The sequence below is a fragment of the Priapulus caudatus genome, unplaced genomic scaffold (assembly GCF_000485595.1).
Source record: "Priapulus caudatus unplaced genomic scaffold, Priapulus_caudatus-5.0.1 Scaffold418, whole genome shotgun sequence".
In the NCBI taxonomy this organism is placed as follows: Eukaryota; Metazoa; Priapulida; class Priapulimorpha; order Priapulimorphida; family Priapulidae; genus Priapulus; species Priapulus caudatus.
In genome coordinates this window covers 103,965-127,223 of record NW_014577479.1, presented here as the reverse complement: position 1 = coordinate 127,223, position 23,259 = coordinate 103,965, and the positions used below count along the sequence as shown (strand labels likewise).

General features: G+C 44.2%; 3 protein-coding genes across 4 annotated transcripts in view; 2 read left to right on the top strand and 1 right to left on the bottom strand.

The window, feature by feature from the left end:
- Nucleotides 1-681: 681 nt before the first annotated feature.
- Nucleotides 682-2,556, bottom strand: LOC106810197. 2 transcript variants are annotated; one of them, XM_014813478.1, is made up of 3 exons: nt 2,500-2,556; nt 1,477-1,702; nt 682-1,057 (listed from the first exon to the last, which is right to left on the bottom strand). In XM_014813478.1, exons 2-3 carry the CDS (start codon nt 1,634-1,636, stop codon nt 831-833), a joined length of 387 nt encoding a protein of 128 aa, XP_014668964.1. In that variant the 5' UTR covers nt 1,637-1,702; nt 2,500-2,556; the 3' UTR covers nt 682-830. The 2 variants fall into 2 exon arrangements, with proteins under 2 accessions (XP_014668964.1, XP_014668963.1); XM_014813477.1 differs by having other exon boundaries at nt 2,496-2,515.
- On the top strand, nt 2,209-19,005 carry LOC106810190. The gene is made up of 3 exons (XM_014813470.1): nt 2,209-2,351; nt 17,421-17,592; nt 18,889-19,005. The coding sequence occupies exons 1-3, from the start codon at nt 2,296-2,298 to the stop codon at nt 19,003-19,005; spliced, it is 345 nt and encodes a 114-aa protein (XP_014668956.1). The 5' UTR covers nt 2,209-2,295.
- A 612-nt stretch (nt 19,006-19,617) lies between these two features.
- Nucleotides 19,618-23,259, top strand: part of LOC106810201 (probable 4-coumarate--CoA ligase 1) — a 10,275-nt gene continuing 6,633 nt past the window's right edge. Inside the window, exon 1 of the mRNA XM_014813486.1 lies at nt 19,618-19,697. The gene's annotated coding sequence lies outside the window, so the exon portion shown is untranslated. The remainder of the gene's footprint in view (nt 19,698-23,259) is intronic.

The window sequence follows — 23,259 nt, the reverse complement described above, 5'->3', positions numbered from 1 at the left end:
AGGCGAGAGTGCGAGAGAGAGAGAGAGAGAGAGAGAGAGAGAGAGAGAGAGCGGAGGAGACAGCGCGGGGGAGAGAGGTTCGAGGCAGCGTCGTCACCATACCAGGCGCGCGCATGATCGCTTGAGCAGACGTGGTGTGCGTGGGAAAAAATCAATTATGACGAGAACACGTGAAGAGACGTGAAATATAGCGGTAGCGCCACGTACGATATACAGGTAAGCGTCATACGTAATTAACAAGTATTAACTATGACCGGTGTGAGTTTCAGGTAAGTGTAACAAGTGGTACAGGTAAGTGTTACAGGTAAGTCGTATAGGTAGGTGTTAGAGATAAGCGCTACGGGCAAATGTTACAGGTAAATACATGTAAGTTCTACAGGTAGGTGTTAGAGGTAGGCGTTACAGTTAAGTGTAACAAGTGTTACAGGTAGCAGAGTTGCAGAGTTGCAGGTAAATTCTACATTACAGCTCGGCGCGATATATTGCCAGATCAATCACGCTTCACAGGCCCAGCTCGAGATTCCCGCGTGAGGGCAGCACTGGCTTATGAACGTCATGTGCAGTGTGAAAGAATTCGTTTATCGTGTTATCGTTAAACATGATGTAATCCGTGTTGTTTGCAAGATTAAACCATCACAAATTTCCATGATATCAGTCAGTACCTTTGTATATTTAATGAAAAAACATATTGTCGATTATATGTCATGTATCGATCAGTTAAATTCGCGTTTTGTTCATAGGATTAAAAGAATACGAGCCCCGTGATATATCAATACTATATTCTCATATCTAATTGTAACAATATATATATATATTGTGGGCAATATAATTCATGGCGTGGGTGGATGTTTCGACAGTTTCATAAGGTAATCCCTGCACATGGTTTTATAATAAGATAGAGGCTTTGTTTCTACATCCGTATCCTTCCCCCTCTCATCCCACATTCTCATCTGAATAATGTCATTGCAGCTAGGGATGTTTTTAAACGCGGCAACTTCCGGGTCCGTCATGAAACCTCCTTGATGAATTAGCGTCTGCTTGCTAGCCTCGGATAATTCTGCAGAAAAATGTATAGAGGTTGCTAATAACACGGCATAGAGACAGATAGCATAGGATATGATATACACCTAACAGAACATAATCGCTACGTAATGTGTGCGATTTGGTTGGGAAATGCTGAGACGAGAGAAAGAGTAGAAACGGTAGTATTATCGTTAGAAAGTTATGCGGGATTTTTAATATAGGCTTACATTGTGGAAATGTTTTTGAGGTAGAGACATGAGGTAGAGAGGTATGAGACATTGGTCAGGTGTCAGAGCCGTGGTTTTCTTATACTGAAACTTATACTGGTGAACTTATATAGATAACACTTGACACGTTTTCTTCATTTTCTACATCTATGCTAGCTGCCAGCTGGCTAGACATTTGTAGAATTTCTGAAGTAACGAAGCTAAGACAAGATGGCGGGTGAATTACTTGAATAATAGTTCTCGTCAATTGTCACCAGGTAGCGCTTTGCCTCGACGTGGTAGCGCACCAGATCCGTAACGGCTGCCGGGAAACCCAGCTCTTCCAAAAACTCTGCGCCTATGACGTCATGTTGCTGTATACCTAGCCGCATTCCATCGGTCAACATCTCTTGTCTTCGATCGGCCGTTCCAACTAGATGACCAATGTCGTGCAACAGTGCTCCAAGAATAATCTGAATCGAAACTCCAACTTCAAACTACTGCTACTAATATTATTACTGCTACTACTGTAAATAATCATTAGTATCACAAGTATGAAGAGTATACACATGCACTTACTCACACGCACACACATACTCACGCACGCTCATACTCATGCGCAAACACATGTGCACGGACACACGCACACGCACGCGCACGCACGCACGCACGCACACACGCGCGAGAGTTTTCTGCTTGTATATATTTTTACAGTCGATGGCATACACTATTATGTATGCATATACATATGCTATGGATACCCATAAAGATATAAATAAGATTATATAAATAGAAAGGTTGAATGAGGTTTTATTACAGAACATATACACAATATAACACAATATATAACACAACATGAAGAGACAGATGTTTTCGAAAGCTGGCAAAATAAAAATATCAGCATTGTTGGTACATATTTGTGTTGCACACCCGAGGCAGGCTCCCCCTGCTTTATTGTTATGTATGGTTGCTCCCGCGTCCCACTGTGAGCCATGCACGTGTTCTTGATTTGGCTTCTTTTAACGTGGCATTTTGCGTGTAAAACAACTCTTACATTCGACATTTCATGTTGGGTCGTGTTCTCATACATACATGGATTCCCTTCACGAGTCAACAATTTGGGTAATATGGAGTTGGATACCTTCGTTCATGTATGTTTGTTTGTGACATGGGTGCGTTTTATAAGTGTACTAGTGTTATCCGTGCATTTTTATAATAGTACTTTATTAGCCCGTGTTCATTTTAAGGTTGCGCTTGCACACTTACTTACGTAAGTTGAATTCAGTTATATTCCTGTTCCCGTGTTATACAACTACAGATATATTCGGTACGTATTTCAAGCGGCGATTACGCGTGTAATTTTTTCTGGTCGCGATTGACAGACCCATCCGCCTTCCATGTTTGCCAGGCAGCTCTAGCCAATTATTGTTGTGGAAAAAAACAATGCTAAAAGACAATGTTTGTCAACGAAGTGTCGCAAAGTCGACATTTTGGCACGCACGCGTGATCAGGAAGAACAAGAACATAAACTGGAAAAGTTTGATCGACCTAATAACAATATCTAAGTGGGTGGGGTGATTATCGTACTGGGAGTGGTAGGTCACGTGGGTTATTAACGTAAGTAACAATGGTTACACCACTCCATCAATGCTCATATTAACGCTGAGAGGGTCTATGTCCCCCGGGGTACTGCCGGAACGTACCCTGGGTACGGTCCGGTATACCGGAACGTACCCTGGTACTATCTAATATGCCGGACCGTACCTCGCCTACCCCACTAATCCAATGCCGTACGCACGCAAGTACGTACGTGTGCACGCACGCACGTACACACACATGGACGTATGCACGCATACGCGAACGCACGCACACTCGCACGCACGCAGACACGTACGCACGCACTCAAGCACGCACGCGCGCACGCGCGCACGCACGCAGATGCCGTCTTTCCGCGCCGCGCGGGAGACAGAGAACAATGTCGCGTCACGGCTACGTCACCGTTACGTCGCGCCACGTCACGGCGACTACGTCACCGCATGATCTCACAGTTGGTGGTGTGGGAGTCGCACAGTCTGCAGGCGCACTCGACTGCCTCTATCGTCGTGTAGTAAGGGTCGGGATGGTCTGGGTCGCACTGACGCAGCCGCACTAGCCGCGTGGACGTGACGGCGTGCACGCACACCGGGTGATAGCTCTTCTTATACGGATACCCGAAGTCTCCTATCTGTAACGTGTGAGCGGGAAAACCAGCTTCAATACCCTGCGTATGCTGTGGTGATAGAGGGGGTGTGGGGTGGGGTACACATTGGGAAGAATAAGGGGTGACTATACTGTTAGGGTAACCAAGGAAGGTCGCTGTCAGGGGGATAAAGGCGGGGTCGCTGTCAGGGGGAAGATAAAAGCGGGGTCGCTGTCAGGGGAAAGATAAAAGCGGGGGGTCGTTGTCAGGGAGAGTATAAAGGCGGGGTCGCTGTCAGGGGCAGGATAAAAGCGGGGGTCGTTGTCAGGGGGGGGAAAAGCGGCGGGGGGTCGTTGTCAGGGAGAGTATAAAGGCGGAGGTCGCTGTCAGGGGCAGGATAAAGGCGGGGGTCGTTGTCCTGGGGAAGATAAGGGCGGGCGGGTCATTGTCCGTACACGGGGTCGTTGTCAAGCGATACCCCTTGTTCACGTGTATAAGTTTACTACGTGTTACTGCTATTCTCTACGGATCAACTTTGCCATCGCTTTACAAATTTCGTAGAATGGAAATCTCGCCGGCGTCGCTTTCTCTCTGTATGTCTTTCTCTATCCTTCTCTCTCTTTCCCCTCTTTCACTCTCCCTCTTCATCGCTTTCTCGCTCTCCCTTCCTCATCTCTCTCTCTCTCTCGCTCGCTCGCTCGCTCTCTTTCTCTCTCTCTCTTTCTCCTTCTCTCTCTCTCTCTATCGCTCGCTCTGTCTTCCTCCCTCTCTCTCGTCCCCACTTTTCTCTCACTCTCCCAACCTCCCCCCCTCCTTTCTTCCCCTCCCTCTCTGTCTCTCTCTCTCTCTTTCTGTCTCTCGCTTTACTTTTGAATGACGTTGGGCGGAAACAGCCAGACACTGATAGCACCGCGAAGCTTGAGAGAATGTGGGGCGCGGAGAGAACACCAGGCTATCAGGAAAGTTCGTCGGCTAGAATGTGCGTGGGAGATAGGGAGTGAGGGAGAGAGAGAATGAGAAAGGGAGAAAGAGAGAGAGAAAGAGAGAGAGAGAAGGAGAAAGGGAGAACGAGAGAACGAGGAATTAGAGGAAGAGGAGAGATCGCGAGAGAGAGAGAGAGACTGAGATAGCGCCCGAGCGAGAGTAATAGAAGGGTAGACACAGAGATTGAGAGAGAGAGAGACTGAGAGAGAGGGAGAAAGAGAGAGAGAATAAAAGGCTGCTTGTGGTGGTGTATCTGGTCGCCTCATTAGCTTACTACGTGAACGTCATTAGGTGCCGAACGACCGCGAAACGGCGTGAGCGAGGCAATTAATTGCTATGCGAAGAATGCGTTGACATTGTTAGGTTTCCACTTCGTTAGTGAATCGGAACTCATTCATCGTTATATCTCTCACCTCGTGCGAGTCGCAGCGCCCCCAACATGACGTCACCGTGACGTCATCCCAGCACTGTAAGTTCCTGTAGGGTTTCGTAACACGGAATGTGTAGCTCCTTCGATGGCAGCCTAGCGTAGTCACAGAGTCGATGCTACTACTGCTGCTGCTGCTGCTGCTGCTGCTGCTGCTGCTGCCGCCGCCGCCGTCGCCGCTGCCGCTGGTCGGCGAAGCCTGCCAGAGCACCGATAGAACTCCGATCACGACGACCGAACATGAGGCCTTGCACAGCATTTTCGCACGTATCTGCAACAGAACGACAAACCCGTCGTCAATGTGTTTCGTTATCACGTCGCTCTCGCTGTTTCGCGTTCGATGGAAGGACGACGCGTTCGTGGTTAACATGGAATATGTGGAAGAACCCGGGAGGAGGGAGAAAGGTGCTCAGCGCGACCAAACAGTGAGAGAGAGAGAGAGAGAGAGAGAGAGAGAGAGAGAGAGCGATAGAGAGAGAGAGGGGGGAGAGAGGAGGGGAGATAGGAAGAAGCAGAGAGTGAGAGAGAAAGAAAGAGAGAGAGAGAGAGGCAGAAACTGTTTAAATTAAAAGAGAGGCAAATATAGATGAAGAAGCAAAGAAGAAAGAGAGAGAGAGCGAGAAAGAGAGAGAGAGAGAGAGAGAGAGAGAGAAGCGACAAGGAATGCAGAAGGAAAAAAGTGCGATACAACGCCGCACGCGGTGTGAATAACGTTGCGCATCAGCACGCACCCCACACACGCTAGCGGCGCACGCAACGCAATAACACGGACACGTACGCACTGCGGTGCGACTCACGCACTACCTACTTCCTTACTTCTGTTTTCTTACGACCTTCTGTTAATTGTTATAAATGAACGTACTTTATAGAATCATCATTGTCGAGTATTCAAAGAGTACGGAAACGAAAACAATTCGATCGATAATTTACTTTAGTTACATTTGAAGAGAAACAGACCTGATCTCATTAAAAATTGATGTTGTTTATATAAGAGTGATTGACGTTTAACGCGATGACTGTGGGTCCTATGAATCTCCATAAAACGTCCTTTACGTAAGGACACCATTCATCGTTTTGTCGGTGCACCGTAGCATACCAAATCAACGCACGCACGCACGGACGCAAAAGTGCGTACCGCAACATTCACGTACCATGCGCGCACACCGAGCGAACATCACATCCGCAAGCGCACATGCATACGAACGCACAGCGGCATTGTGCATACGCACGGCATGCTACGTACATTGCGAAGTGTCAAGAATCATGTTAAATCAAGGATTTCTTAACATTTGCGACATTTCGCAATCGACTACGGATGTGCCTCACAGGCCCTAATACTTAAACAGTCAAATATTTAAAGCGCTTGCATCTTCACGTTTGGATAGCGTCGCCATCTACTCCAGTGGCTTAATAATTAGTTATGCTAGTATGTAGTTATATAATAAGTATAACCCGATGTAGTATGAAATCATTACAACACATAGGCATGTTCTCTAACGACGAGTTGAATGAATCAATTCAAATCGCTTCATTGATTAGTTTTGCCGGCTAAAACATCTACGTTAATCGCGGGCTAAAACATGCAGCGTTATTTGCTGCTAAAACATCACGTTATTGCTGGCAAAACATTAACGTTTATTGCTGCGCTAAAAACATTACGTTATTGCTGCTTTTACAAAAAAAATCATTATGTTATTGCCTAGCTAAAACATTTACGATTATTGCTGGCTAAAACATTACGTTATGCGGCTAAAACATTACGCTGAATGCTGGCTAAGAAACATTATCGTTATTGCTGCTAAACATATACGTTAATGCTGCTAAAACATTAGCGTATTGCTAGCTAAAACATTAATGTTATTGCTAGCTAAAACATTACGTTATCGCTGGCTGAAACATTACGTCTAATCGCCTGCTAAAAACATTACGTATTGCTGCCTAAACAACATTACGCTTATTGCTAGCTAAAAACATTATGTATCTGCTAGCAAAACAATTACGTTATTAATGGCAAAACATTACGTTATTGCCTGGTTAAAACATTACGTTTATGCTGGCTAAAACCAGTACGTTATGCTGTACCAAACACAATTACGCTTATTGCCTGGCTAAAAACATCTCGTTATTCGCTGCTAAAAACATCACGTTATTGCTGCCATAAAACATCCTCGTTATTGGCTAGCTAAACATACACGTTTATGCTGGCTAAAACATCACCTATTTGCTGGCTAAAACATCACGACTACTCCGCTTGCTAAAACACTACACGTTAATCGCTGCTAAAACATTTACGTAACTGCGCTAGCTAAAACATTACGTTATTATTGGTAAACATTCCGTTAATACTGGCTAAAACATTACGTTGCTGGCGAAACATTACGTCTATTGCTGGCTAAAATCATCTCCGATGCTGGCTAAAACATTACGTATGCGCTGGCTGAAACATTTAACGGTGCGCTGGCCTGAAAACATTACGTTATCCTGGCTAAAAACATTACGTTATTGCTGCAGAAACATTGCGTTATTTGCGGCTAAAACATTACGTTATTGCTGGCTAAAAACATTACGTTATCGCTAGCTAAAAACATTACGCGTTATCGCTGGCTACAAACATTTACGATTAATGCTGGCTAAAACATGCACGTTAATTGCTAGAATAAAAACATTATGTTGTAAATTTTCTAAAAATGTTGACATATTGCCTGTAACGCTGAGGCTAGACACCACATAACGTGAGGATTGATGATGCATGTTAAGAAAATTTGAAATTTAGTCGTTGAAATGATCTCGATATAGAAAGAAAAGCTACATGGTTTTTAATTACGTTTTAAGTCTGTTTATTATTGTTTAATTCATACCACCCATTTCTTACACTAATCTTTATCAATATATAAACAGCTAACATTACTATACATGTTAAACGATGACACTACAACACTTTGTCAGCCGCGCGCGCACGGCACACACCAACAAACACATATACACACAGCGACACAAACACACAGGACACACAACACACACACACCAATGACCACACACATCCAGCCACACACACACAAAACACCACACACTACCGGTGTAGACAGCTATAACAACACACATCCCCGCCGATGGAGAGCGGTTGTTTGATGAAAGAAACTTCAATAAATAGAGCTTCAATGATGCGCCCCAACGCGCGGCAGGCGCATGTTTACAATCCGCGCTCCTATTTGCGGACATTTATCACCTGGCATAGGACGACATGCCAGGCGAGAGTGGCGAGAGAGTAAGAGGAGAGAGAGAGAGAGAGAGACAGAAAGCGGCAGAGAACAGCGGGGGAGAGAGAGGTTCGAGGCATGCGTTCGTCAACATACCAGGCGGCGCGCCATGATCGCTTGAGCCAGAACGTGGTTGTGCGTGGTGGAAATTAAATCATATGGAGCGAGAACACGTGAAGAGACCGTGAAAATATAGCGGTAGCGCCACGTACATATACAGGTAAGCGTCAATAACGTAAGTTCACAAGTATTACACTATGACCGGTGTGATTTCAGGTAAAGTGTAACAAGTGGACAGGTAAGTGTTACAGTAAGTCCGTAAAGGTAGGTGTTAAGAAAGGCGCATACGGGCAAATGTTAACAGTAAATATACATGTAAGTTACTACACTAGGTGTTAGAGGTAGGCGTGTACAGTTAATGATAACAAGTGTCACGGTAGCAGAGTGCCAGAGTTGCAGAGGTAAATTCTACTTATCAGCTCGGCGCGAATACTATTGCCAGGATCAATCACCTCACAGGCCCAGCGTCGAGATTCCGCGTGGGGCAAGCACATGGCTTATGACGTCCATGTGCAGTGTCGAAAGAATTCGTTTCGTGCTATCTTAAACATGATGTAATCCGTGTTGTTTGCAATATTAAACCATCCAGCAAATTTTCCATGAGATCATCAGATACCTTTGAATATTTAATGGAAAAAAGCATATTGTCGATTATATGTCATGTATCGTCAGTTAAATTCGCGTTTGATGTTCATGAGGATTGAAATAAAAAATAGAATACGGCCCCGTGACATATCAAATATATATTCCCAATATTTTGAATTGTAACATATATATAATAGTATATATATATATATATATAATATAGGGCAATATAAATCATCGGCCGTGGTGATGTTTTCGACAGTTTTCAAAGGTATCCCTGCACATGGTTCTTATAATAAATCAGAGCTTTGTTCTACATCCGTATCTTTCCCCCTTTCATCCCCCATTCTCATCTAATGATGTCATTGCACATAGGCGATGTTTTTAACGCGCGCAACTTCGATCCGTCATGAACCGTCCTTGATGAATTAGCGTGCTGCTTGCTAGCTCTCGGATAACCTGCAGAAAACCATGTAATAGTGATTGCTAATAACAGTGCAAGAGAAAGATAGCAATAGGAATGATATAGCACATAGCAGAACATAATCGGCTACGTAATCGTGTGCGATTTGTTCGTGAAATGCTGAAACGAAGAGAAAGAGTAGAAACGTCAGTATTATCGTTAGAAAGTTTATGCGGATTTTAATATAGGCATTACATTGGGGAAATGTTTTGAGTAGACGACATGAGGTGAGAGGTATGAGACAATTGGTCAGGGTTGTCAGAGCCGTGTTTTGCTTATACTGAAATTTACTACTGGTGAGGTATAATAGATAACACTTGACACGTTTTCTTCCTTTTCTACTCTATGCTAGGCTGCAGCTGGCTTAGACATTTTGTAGAATTTCTGAAGTAACGAAGCTAAGACAAGATGGCGGGTGAATTACTTGAATAATAGTTCTTCCGTCAATTGTCACCAGGTAGCGCTTGCCTGTCGACGTGGTAGCGCACCATATCCGTAACGGCTGCCGGGAAACCCAGCTCTTCCAAAAACTCTGCGCCTATGACGTCATGTGCTGTATACCTAGCCGCATTCCCATCGGTCACATCTCTTGTCTTCGATCGGCGGTTCCAACTAGATGACCAATGTCGTGCAACAGTGCTCCAAGAATAATCTGAATCGAAACTCCAACTTCAAACTACTACTACTAATATTATTACTGCTACTACTGTAAATAATAATTAGTATCACAAGTGTGAAGATATACACATGTATACACGACACACTGCACTACGCACGCACGACACACGCACACGCACGCGCACGCTAGCACGCACACGCGCGCGAGTTTTTCTGCTTGTATATATTTTTACAGTCGATGGCATACACTATTATGTATGCATATACATATGCTATGGATACCGCATAAAGATATAAATAAGATTATATAAATAGAAGTTAATGAGGTTTTATTACAGAACATATACACAAATATAACACAATATATAACAAAACATGAAGAGACAGATATTTTCGAAAGCTGGCAAAATAAAAATAATCAGCATTGTTGGTAATCATATTGTGTTGGCACACCCGAGGCAGGCTCCCCTCTGCTTTATTGTTATGTATGGTTGCCCCGCGTCCCACTGTGAGCTATGCACCGTGTTCTGGATTTGGCTTCTTTTAACGTGGCATTTTGGTGTAAAACAACTCTTACATTCGACATTTCCATGTGGGTCGTGTTCTCATACATACATGGATTCCTTCACCGAGTCAACAATTTGGTAATATGGAGTTGGATACCTTCGTTCATGTATGTTTGTTTGTGACATGGGTTCGTTTATAAGTGTACTAGTGTAGCCGTGCATTTTTATAATAGTACTTTGTTAGCCGTGTTCATTTTAAGGTTGCGCTTGCACACTTACTTACGTAAGTTGAATTCAGTTGTATTCCTGTTCCGTGTTATACAACTACAGATATATTCGTACGTATTTCAAGCGCGATTACGCGTGTAATTTTCACGGTCGCGACTGACAGACCATCCGCCTTCGCATGTTTGCCAAGGCAGCTCTAGCCAATTTAGTTGTTGAAAAAAACAATGCTAAAAGACAATGTTTGTCAACGAAGTGTCGCAAAGTCGACCATTTTGCCACGCACGCGTGATCAAGGAAGAACAAGAACAATAAACTGGAAAAGTTTGATCGGACCTAATAACATATCTAAGTGGGTGGGTGATTATGTACTGGGAGTGGTAGGTCACGTGGTTATTAAGTAAGTAACAATGGTTAACACCACTCCATCAATGCTCATATTAACGCTGAGAGGTGTCTATGTCCCGGGTACTGCCGGAACGTACCCTGGGTACGGTCCGCGTATAACGGAACGTACCCTGGTACTATCTAATATGCCGGACCGTACCTGCCTACCCCACTAACGAGTCTAGGGAGTCGCTACAAGCCTACTCCCCTAACCGCTAACCGAACCGCTAACCCTAAACCCTAATCCTAAACCCTAACCTAATCCTAACCCTATCCATATCAAATAGTGACTCAGGGTACGTTCCGGTATACCGACCGTACCGCAGGTACGTTCCGGCAGTACCCTGGGGGACATAGACCTTATGAGCCATGTTAACGATAAAGGGTTTCGCAAACGATCGACATATTTGTCGTGATGTTCGTCTAGTAAGGTGCAACCGTGCAACCACTGTGGTCGGCGTTTATTGCATGTTTCTCTCTTTCAATGTAACGAATACAGGGCCGTAGGCTGAGCAAATTCCTAGGGGGGGGGCAGTGGCGGATCTAGGATTTCAAGGAGGGGTGAGAAACAGGTGGGGGGGTCTGGGGGTCCTCCCGCAGAAAATTTTGAAAATGTAGATCGCAGGAGATGCATGTATTTGAGGCACTTTTGAGTACAGCCTTCATTCTGACTACGACAATTCTCTGTTAATAGAACAATGAATTTTTTTAATTTTGCTCCAAACTCTAGGGGGGCAGCTGCCCCCTTGCCCCCCCCCGCAGGCTACGGCCCTGGAATAACATGTTGTGGGTAATATCTGTCGAATATGGGTTACACCTACAGACGTCAACATTCGCTTTCGCCCGTGTTTATGGTACACTGGCAACGAACAACTGGTAACGATCAACATATTTTGGGTTAATATCTGTATATTTAATAAGGGCTGTATCGACAGACAACGTTCGTGTTTATGGTGTGTAAGCGGGTACCTGTCATGCGTCACCAACCACTGCATTTATTGCATGGTTTACATTGTGGCCGGCTTGTATAACGCAAGGAACGTGGGCGCCTGATCGCTACATGTTATAGCTCGAGTCCAGGATTCCCATTAAATCGCAGAGTTGCAATTCGAGTACCATCATCATTCGCGCATATATATGTATGTGTGTGTGCGTGCGTGCGTGTGTGTGTGCGTGCGTGCGTGTGTGTGTACGTGCGTGTTTGTGTGTGATTGCGTGCGTATGTGTCTGTTCGCGCGTGCGTGCGCGTGTGCTTGTTTGTGTGTGTCTGTGTGCGTATGTGCGTGTCTGTGTGCGTATGTGCGTGCGTGTATGCGCGTTTGTGTGTGCGTACGTGCGTGTTTGGGGGTGTACATTATGAGAGTGGGTTGCGTCACTTACCATGACAACCCAACGCAGGAAAGATCTTGTGCGTAATGTCACACGCGCCGCGGCCGTCAGAAATACGCTATTGTCGATGACAACAATGAAGCGGAAAAACATTCCCCAGTTATAGACACGGGATCCCACTGGCAGTTCCAACAAATCAGTAAAAATAATGTGTAATAAATCTTATTGCACCACTAATAACTCTCTTATCTGCGGTAAACAACTCCTCACTGCAAAAGAAAAGCCTATTGTCGACGCGAATGCTGACTCTCTGCACTAGGCTGCGTACTCCCCATACATAATAATCCCCATAGATAATAATCCCCATACATAGATTGTTATCATATTATCAGTGAGACAGACTAAAACCGGCAAAATTCAACATTTAGTAGCCTTAGTCTACCTATGATTTATTGTGTTTACCTCGATAAACTTGAGCTCAAGTCTTGCCTTAATCATTAAACTTTATCCGTGTCTAATCGTTGGTCTCACAAAAATGACAAATCGGGAGATATCGGTCCAAACGTACAATGTGGTTTTAGAAAGTTATATCGTGAAATCAACAACCGTGAACCGAAACATAATGTTTTTGAAATGCCGCTGCTATCGCTTAGGCAATGCAAACATAGCAAACAACTAGCGAGGTTTGGCTAGGGATTTCGGAAAGTTAAACGCGACTTGGTGTTATTGATACTATTTACCATTAGAAATAAAAAAATTTCACATGTGTTAGTATTTTTATCCATTTATTTGTTCTTAACAATATTGTTCATAACATGTAATTACTGTCAGTCGACATGGCCTATAATAACAACAAGGCGTGTTTAACTTTCTGAAATCCTAGCAAACCTCGCTAGTTGTTTGCTATGTTTGCATTGCTAAGCGATAGAGGGCTTTCAAAAGCATTGCCCTTATGTTTCGGTTCACAGTTGTTAAAAATGGGATATACACTTTCAAAAACCACATTGTACGTTGGACGCGATATCTCCCGATTTGTCATTTTTGTGAGACGCAACGATTAGACACGGATAAAGTTTAATGTTAAGGCAAGACTTGAGCTCAAGTTTATCGAGGTAAACACAATAATATCATAGGTAGACTAAGGCTACTAAATGTTGAATTTTGCCGGTTTTAGTCTGTCTGCACTCCTATTGATAAACTCCTGATATTATGTATGGGGAGAACGCAGCGTAGTGCAGATAGTCAGCATTCGCGCCGACGATAGGATTTGCTTTTGCAGTGAGGAGTAACTGTTGTTTACCGCAGATAGGAGAGTTATTAGTGTGCAATAAGATTATTATACATTATTTTTATTTTTCTGATTTGTTGGAACTGCCAGTGCGTGATCCGTGTGAGAGCAAATAGGAGACATGAGGAGGAGGAGGAGGTGGAGGAGGAGGAGTAGGAGTAGGAGGAGGAGGAAGAGGAGGAAGAAGGGGAGGAGGAGGGGAGGAGTGGGAGGAGGAGAAGGAGTAGGTGGTTGAGGAGGTGGAGGAAGAAGGGGAGGAAGAGGAGTAGAAGGTGGAGGAGTGGGAGGAGGAGAAGGAGTAGGTGGTTGAGGAGGTGGAGGAAGAAGGGGAGGAAGAGGAGTAGAAGGTGGAGGAGTGGGAGGAGGAGGAGGTCGTGTGAGCATGTTTTCTGCGTGGCCGCACGTCCACACTCCGGTGTCTGAATAGTTAGTTGGGGCAGGACCATACGGGTAGCTCACGACACGATACGTATCACAGTACAGCTTTGCCAATAGCATACGCATCACGATACTCTCAAGAGAAACCGCATAGCAAACTATGTGTTTAACCGGCACTATAACGATGTGAACGCTTACAATAAGCCAGTTCGTAGTCACAGTCTGCGCAACGTAGCCACGAATTCTTCCGGGTCACGTCATTTGTGACAAAATATTTCGTATTTCGACCGTACAGTACACATACGCATGCATCTGTGTCGTTGTAATGCTACAGTCTTCGCGTGTGTACGTACACGTTCGTGCGTGTGTGCGTGCGTGCGTGCGTGTGCACGTACGCGTGCGTGTGCACGTACACGTGCGGGCGTGCGTGCGTGCGTGTGCACGTACACGTGCGTGCGTGCGTGCGTGCGTGCGTGCGTGCGTGTGCACGTATGTGTGCACGTACACGTGCGTGCGTGCGTGCTTGTGCACGTACACGTGCGTGCGTGCGTGCGTGTGCACGTACACGTGCGTGCGTGCGTGCGTGCGTGTGCACGTAAGAGTGCGTGCGTGCGTGCGTGTGCACGTAAGAGTGTGTGCGTGCGTGCGTGTGCACGTACACGTGCGAGTGTGCGTGCGTGTGCACGTACACGTGCGTGTGTGCGTGCGTGTGCACGTACACGTGCGTGCGTGTGCACGTACACGTGCGTGCGTGTGCACGTACACGTGCGTGTGTGCGTGCATGTGCACGTACACGTGCGTGCGTGCGTGCATGTGTGTGCACGTACACATGCGTGCGTGTACACGTACACAGCATACATGTATATATGTATACTGAACCGAGAGCGCACGCCGCACTCGCTATTTCATCGTTTTTTGTCACAAATGACCCGGTGACCTGTGACGTCACACAACCCCTTGCCTAACTACGAACTGGCTTATTCAGTCTCATGGAGCGCTTCGTAAACACCTGCCATGGAATTGCAAATTGTAATGTTTCTTTTGTTTTTCGATGAAACTATGCTACTAAATGATATGAATTTTATTCTGTAGAGTATTGATACGTGTATCGTGAATAGTCAAACGTATCGATATAAGTGTATCGTCGGTCGATAAATCGTGCCAATTCCTAGTTGTCACTCACCGCTAGCGGGTAACCCTCGTGTTGTGCGTGTGCAGCACACTGCAGCATGTGATCTGTAATGCTAACTGGCTCGCCAATGTAGTCCACGTTGCCGTGTGCCTCGTACAGGTTAAAAATCCTCTCGACTCTCTCTGTCACGCCCTTCATGGTTTCTCTCTCTCACGAAGACACGCGCACACACGCGCACGCGCGAGGACACGGGCAGACGGACACGGGCAGACGGACACGCACTCACACACAGAAATACACACACATACACAAATACACACACAATCTGACACACGAAAACACACACACACACACACACACACACACACACACATATGCAAATACACACACAATCTCTCACACACAAACACACGCACACATACACATACACACACCGCGCGCGCACACACACACACCACACGCCACACGCACGCACGCACGCACGCGCGCAACGCACACACACACACACACACACACACACACACACACACACACACACACACGCAAACACGCACACACACACACACACACACACACACACACACACACACACACACACACACACACACGCACACACGCACACACACATACATACATGCATACACACACGCGCGAGCACACAAGCACGTATACCACACACCGATCATGGGGATGTCGTAAGCACTGAGGTGCGTGAGATCACGCGCACACGGGTGTCATATACGTTAATCTACAAGCAACGGGGCACATGTAGAGCAAAGTGTACGATATCTATGTGTACACACTCGAAACCTCGATCCCAAAACTACAGACTAGTTAGCGCAGCGGAGTAGCTGCAGCGCAGTCAGTAGTAGTAGTAGTAGTAGTAGTAGTAGTAGAGTAGTAGTAGTAGTAGTAGTAGTAGTAGTAGTAGTTAGTTAGTAGTAGTAGTTAGTAGTAGTAGTTAATATAGTAGTAGTACTAGTAGCAGCAGCAGCGCACCAGCAGCTCAGCAGCCACACCAGCAGCGCCAGCACACTACTAGCAGCAGCCAGCAGCAGCAGCAGCAGTAATCAGCAGCAGCAGTGCCAGCAGCACACACCATACATCATGCATCATGCATCATCATCAGCAGCGAGCAGCACAGCAGCAGTAGCAGCAGCAGCAGCAACAGTAGCAGTAGCAGCAGCACCAGCAGCAACAACAACAACAACAACAACAACAACACAACAACAACAACAACAACAACAATAATAATAAAAATAATAATAATAACAATAGGAATAATGATAGGAATAATAAAGAAGCGATGCAAGTTGGAATAATAAAGAAGGAATAATAAAGAAGTATGGCCGCAGCGATGCAAGTTTCCATCACACAACGCAAGCATTATGCCCACAAACTAAAAAAAACCACCCCCTCACATACCGGTTTTGTCCGCTCCGTCACATTCTCAGTCCTACGAACTAGTTTACGTCGTCTCAGTTGTAGACACCTATAAATAGCTCTATCTAAGTGTGAGTATGTGTCGCGTTATTATTTGCTTTTATTGTTTGTATGCTTACATCTAGTTCGGGAACAAATTGTGTTTCATCCCCCCAGTTTACTGCTATATTTCAGTGAATCGCAGATTTCGCGTGTTTATCACGCATGCAAGCTTTCCTCCGCTGTAGAACACTGAATCTCCCCCCCTCCTCTCGCCCTCCCCCCCTCGCGCGCTGCACTCACTTGTACACAGGCACTATATGTGTCAGTGTGCGGCAGCGTGCGTGCGGTGTACATGTGTGTTGCCGAGGAGCATTTGCACGGAATTTACAGGAAATTGTACGGCATAATAGGCGAAGAGAGTAGAAAACATTAAAATTTTGGTAGTAAATAGATTCGTATTTATTTAGCATTATATTTTATTGAAACGCTCCAAGAGCCTAATTAGCCACAAGTTCCCTTCTCGCTAAACCTACGACGTGTAACAGGCGGAGAGCCTGGTCGGTTTACAAGAGCCTGTGCACTTGTGTAAGCACTGACCGCAAACTCTGAGCCCCTGAAAGCCGCTCCGGGATCCAGTCCACCGGGGCGTGTCTCGTCTATATTCATGTGCACACACATGCACGCAAACACACACAGTGAGCGAGAGGGGGAGAGAGAGAGCGAGAGAGAGAGAGAAGGAAGCCTAGAATAAGATGGAGGACGATGGAGGACGAGAGCGACAGAGAAGAGAAGAGAGAGAGAACGAAGAGAGCGAGAGAGGAGATAGAGAGAGAGAGGAGAACGAGAGAGCGAGAACGAGGAGACGAGGGGAGGAGAGAGAGCGAGAGAAAGATAGAGCGTAAGACGGCTCTTATACATTCGCTGCTACTTCAGTGTGGACTACTGTAGTGTGGACTACTGTAGTGTGGACTGCTGTGTGGGCGACTGTGGGTACACGCGCGAGGAGACAGAGATGGCAGTCATGAAGAGTGCTCTTCCTTCCATCGCCATACCGGAGCCCGATAACCTGGCCTGCTATATCATGAAAGGTTTTCACGGCTATGGCAACCGAGCCGCATTGGTGAGTGTGCGTCGAAGCAATTTCCGTTAGTTAAGTGACTACAGTTAAACCCTTTTTCACTCTCGAATGCGCGCTCTCTCTCTCTCTCTCTTTCTATTTATCTCTCTCCCTCTCTCCCTCTCCCACTCTCTCTCGCTCGCTCGCTGTCTGTATATTTCGTTGTCTCTCTCGTGCACCCTCTCCGTGTGATAGCTACTTGATCTTTCGGAAAGTTAAATCATTCTGTACTAGCGTATACATGATACCTGCGGAATTATGTCAAGCGATGCTTGTGTCCGTTTTCTTTCTTTTCAAAACTCGTTCAAACGTCGTGAACAAGCACGATGCCCCTAAGCGCATTTCACGTCAAAACACTGAAAACGGGTGTTTTTATTTGTGTTAGTAATCAATTCAGTCTAATATTCTGTCGCCACAATAGTGTTAATCCGTTCGAAACGACATCCCGTTGAACATTAGTGAGCTGATATGCCCTGTATATAGCCTGCGGTAGAGACGTATACGCAGTGTGCATATATACTACTATGCACATATACGTATACGCATACGACATACGCATTCGCATTATCGCGTATCAATATAATCTAGGGCGGCCGGATGGCTTTTGGTTGCGCTTGAAAAACCACGACTTTTGCGCCATCCGTATTCAGAATAGGGAAGGAAATGTCTTAGGAACGCATGAAAAGATTGTGAAAAGAAAAAAGGGACTGAAGTTTTGTCATTTCATTCTCTATAATTTATTATACTTGGCGTTGTTTAATTAGCTCACGAGTATATGGTGGCGCAGGTGGCTATCGTATCCCCCAGCTAGAACACCTCCCTGGATATCAAAGAAAAACTGAAGTTAGTGATAATCATATCCCCAGCCTTATCCCCAATTCTTTAGTGAAGAATTTAATGGCCATTTGAGCCAGCGTATACGAGAGCTCAGAAAGAAATATATCTTAGTTGCGTTGAAGTTTACAGGGTAGCACGGCCGTTTGTACGGTATTTATACAATTGGTTTAATTTAATTTAACGCACGCCTACCGAGAGAGGGAGATATCAGAAGGAGAGTGTGAGGGAGAAATGGAGAGATGGGGAGAGTGAGAGACAGAAGAGAGAGAGAGAGAGAGAGAGAGAGAGAGAGAGAGAAGAAGAAGCAGATGAGGCAGAGAGAGAGAGCCGATAGTAAAGTGAGAGAGATAGGAGACCAGAGAGAGAGAAGAACGTGAGACTAGAGAGAGAGAGAGAGAGCGAGAGAGCAGGGAGACTCCGTTGTATAACAGCTGAGAGCGGTTTCTTGCTGCCGCTCCGTAGATAACGCCGGCACAGGTGAGAGTACACCTACATAAACAGCACGTCAACTACGCCGAGATGAGTCGCCAGCGGCCTGAGCAAGCGATGTTCTGCAGAGCAACGTGGCTGGCCATCTAAGCTACAACATATCCGAGTAATGCGCTATCGCTCGTGCTCGCTACGCGTGTCTACTGGGTGGTACCGTCACCACCATAAACCCTCTCTTACACGAAGGTGTCAAAGGTGAGTTAGATTACAACCCTTCTATACAAAGCGTGAGCGTTACGATTACAACCTCTCTACACGAAGTGAGTTAGATTACACGTCACTATACACACATTATCCAAACCATAAACCCTCTCTACAACGCAAGATTGAGTTAGATTACACGTGCATATCCACACAAACACACACGCGCGCGGGACGCACGGCGCACGCGACGCCACGCACGCACGCACGCACCAGCACGAACACCACATACATTATCAACGATGCACGTTCTCCTACACAAGAGTAAACTAGATGAACTTGCCAGAAGAAAGCTTTCTTTAGCAATGATTTTTTATACATTATATGTATTTTATTCTGTTATTCAAGATCATTTATAGCCAACACGTACACACGGGAACGATATAAGCCATATCATTATTATTACTTGTTGAAGCTATTTAGACATTTTTATGGATATATATATATTATAAGTGTTCTCTGTCGTTAGACGAGGTTCTACTTTCAACTCAAAGACACTAGTGCGCGACTGGTTGCGTGACAATACACGAGAGAGTATCAAGACTGCAGGCAACGCCGCCAGAAACATCAACGCTATAAAGGTCTTGTCCGCATTCCTTTCATTCATTCGTATAATAATATATATATAATATATATATATATATATATAATACGTATATAATGTGATGTATATATATGTAATTCGATATATATGTATAATATATATATACAATACTATATATACGTATATATATGTATTCGTATATATATGTAATACTATATACTATATATACGTATATATATGTGTGTATATATATGATATCCAGTATATATATGTATATATATAGGAGAACATAATAGGAAATTCCTATATCTCCTCCTGATATATATACTATATATATATGATATATATATATATATAATATATGTCAGTTCATATAAGGCGAATAATTAGGAATTCCCTATTATCTACTCCGATATATAAGTATACTATATATATATATAATATATAATATATATAAGTCGAGTCATTATGAGTTCAGGGCGATGCATTCCCACACTGCAGCCATATTGCATTTCATTTACTCGCGCTAGCAATGATCATCAAGTCATAAATCGGCGCTGCTTATCTAGGAAACTGTTTGTCTCGGCAGAGCCGAATCGCTTCCACCCGCATTCCCGTTAAACTTGATGGAAGCGATATGGCTCCCTGCCTATCTGCGCTCCCTCAGGAGTAACTGCAGGAACACACAGCGCGTGTTGCTCTACTCCAGTGGAACCACGCGGCCTGCCTAAAGCGTCATGCTGACGACATTCAACCTCATAGCAGGCCATGGAGGTCATGAAGTACGAAGCTTCGGTGTATATGGGGGGAGTGACAGAAAGGAGCAGAGGAAGGAGTGATAAAACATGGTGCGCTTTACCCTTAATCGTTCAGTAGCCAACGCACTTTCTAACGTCTGTGACATCCTCAAGTTAGTTGAATATTACATTGGTAAAGTCGAGTTGCCCGTACGCCTAGCATAAACACGCTTCTAAAGATAACGCTAGTAACAAAAGGTGCAAAGGAAAGATTTGTGCTAGGCGTACGCCGTGTAAATACGTCGTGCAAACCGGTGTTTTAGCCTTTGACACACCAAACAACAAACATCCGTGTGCAGGGCTGTCGGTTAATATACTCTCACGGTGCTTCAACTGCGCACATAATGCAAATGAAATCTTTCAGCGCATACTCGGACGCCTGCTCACTCGACAGATGAGGGAGCCACCGTCGCAGACGCGAGCTCTCGGTCTTTCTACCCGTTCTATCACGCGTCAGGTTTCACGGCTACGCTGCTAAAACTCCCATGACGCATTGGAGTTCACGCTCGTCAACCTTTCTCGATTCCAACGCAGAAGTATTTCTATGAGACCAATTCAAAACTACAAGGTGTGTAATCTTTTCACTTTAAATACATGTATATGTTTGTTAAAATGTAGTATATTCCTTGAAGTTTAGTGTAAGTATGTGTATTAGAGTCGTTTGTATTGATTTACCAAGCAAACCAGTTGATTAATCAGAACGAATGGCTGTTTTAATAATCGATTCATATATTCACGAATCTAAGTTACAAATGTGATATGCATTATCCAGATAATTGGTAACCTAACAAACACTTCTAAACAGATACAGTGATGTATGGTTGAGCGCACCTTCTAAACAATACCTGTGTATTGTAGTAGGTACGCTAACAACTTGTATTTAAATCAATGTCATGTTCAAAAATTCAATAAAATCAATCAAATAATTTCAATAAATTCATTTAAATAAATGTCAATTGTCAAGTTTACAAATCAAAAGTAAACTAATTAAAAAATAAAAAATAAAATAAAAGTGTATTGTTAGAAGGTGTTCAACAATAAACAGTGTATTGTTGAAAGCTCATAGGTACCTACTACAATACACAGTGTATTGCTGAAAGCTCATAGGTACCTACTACAATACACAGTGTATTGTTAAAAGGTGTTCAACAATACACAGTGTATTGTTGAAAGCTCGCTAACAATACACAGTGTATTGTCAAATGCCTAAACATACAACACACTGTGTATTGTTAGTTATCAGGATTATCTGCATTATCAGTTCGTAATTTTTCTAAAAGGAGTTCTTTAAAAGGTTTATTATGCTTTTGGTATTAGGTGTTAATAGTTTCAACATAATCTTAAATAAATAATCATACATAATCAAAATATAAGCCTATTTCTCCGGCTACTATGCACAAATCCTTGCTCACATATTTTGGCAGCATACCAAGAACTCGCTCGAATCTTTTCGGCTTTCTAGCGCAAAATTCTAACCAATTCAGTTTCACATTCTATTCTGATTTAATGCACAGATTAACAGGATCACGTTAGTGCCCCCGCTTGCAGTGTTCATGGCAAAGCATCCACTGGTGGACAAATACGACATGTCTCACATCCAGCTGATACTGTGTGGAGCAGCACCTCTCAGCAGAGAGCTAGCAGAGACTCTGCTTAGCAGGTTAGGAGGCAAGGCTAAGCACTCCCTGTGCCAGGGTAAGTTTACCTGCCCTACTTCTCACCTGCTATTTTACCTGCTGTCGTTAATTAATTATCTAATTGGGCTCCTGTATTTTCAGAAATCGTTATTAAAGTTATAACCAACCGTCGATCTGCATGCATGTAAAAATGGCATCAGTATTAACAATAAGATCATTTTTGACAATAAAATCAGTATTTACAAAAAAGAGCCATCGTCCTCACAGTAAGAAACGCATCGTGTAATAGTAGCAGCATAATGTCCCAAAATTAACATCAATGATCTTAATTAGTAAACACTGGTTACCACTGTTGCATTTATTCTTGCTGCCACGTGTTTATCTGTATGTGTCTGGGTATATATGGATGTATGTTACAATAATGTATATATGGGCATATATGTGTATGTATGTTTATATATATATATATATATAGAGAGAGAGAGAGAGAGAGAGAGAGAGAGAGAGAGAGAGAGAGAGAGAGAGAGAGAGAGAGAGAGAGAGAGAGAGAGAGAGAGAGAGAGAGAGAGAGAGAGAGAGAGAGAGAGAGGGAGAGGGAGAGGGAGAGATAGATATAAGCAGAATAGATAATGGACTCCTATTCCGCTATCTTCTACGTTCTGATATGAAGTAAGAAACACACGTACACCGCTGCACTATAGGATGCAAAATATGCCTAATAAAATCATAATGAGGATGTTAATTTTTTGCGGAGCTTTCAGGTACATATATCTCGTCAAGGCTTCCACAACAATATAAATTCTGAGAATAGTATCTATATAGTATGATAATATATATTTCAATCCCCTTGTGACATACTAATTCCACTTTGTTATGGTGTATGGTTTTATGTTTAGTTGTTTTTGGCGGTTTGGGTAATCTACTATAGTTTTAAAACGGGCAATGGGACAGAAGGAAACACAAACACTTTCTCAACCCACGTTAAATGGTGGGACCAATAAAACAGCCACCGAGTTTATGCCCCCAGCGGTCCCGGAAAACCCTGGTGGCCAATACACATGTGTAAAAAGTTATGTTACACGTCAGCAAACGGTCAAACACCACAACCACTGGACCAATCCATGTATCTAACCCATCCATCTATATCCATCGCATCATAATCCAT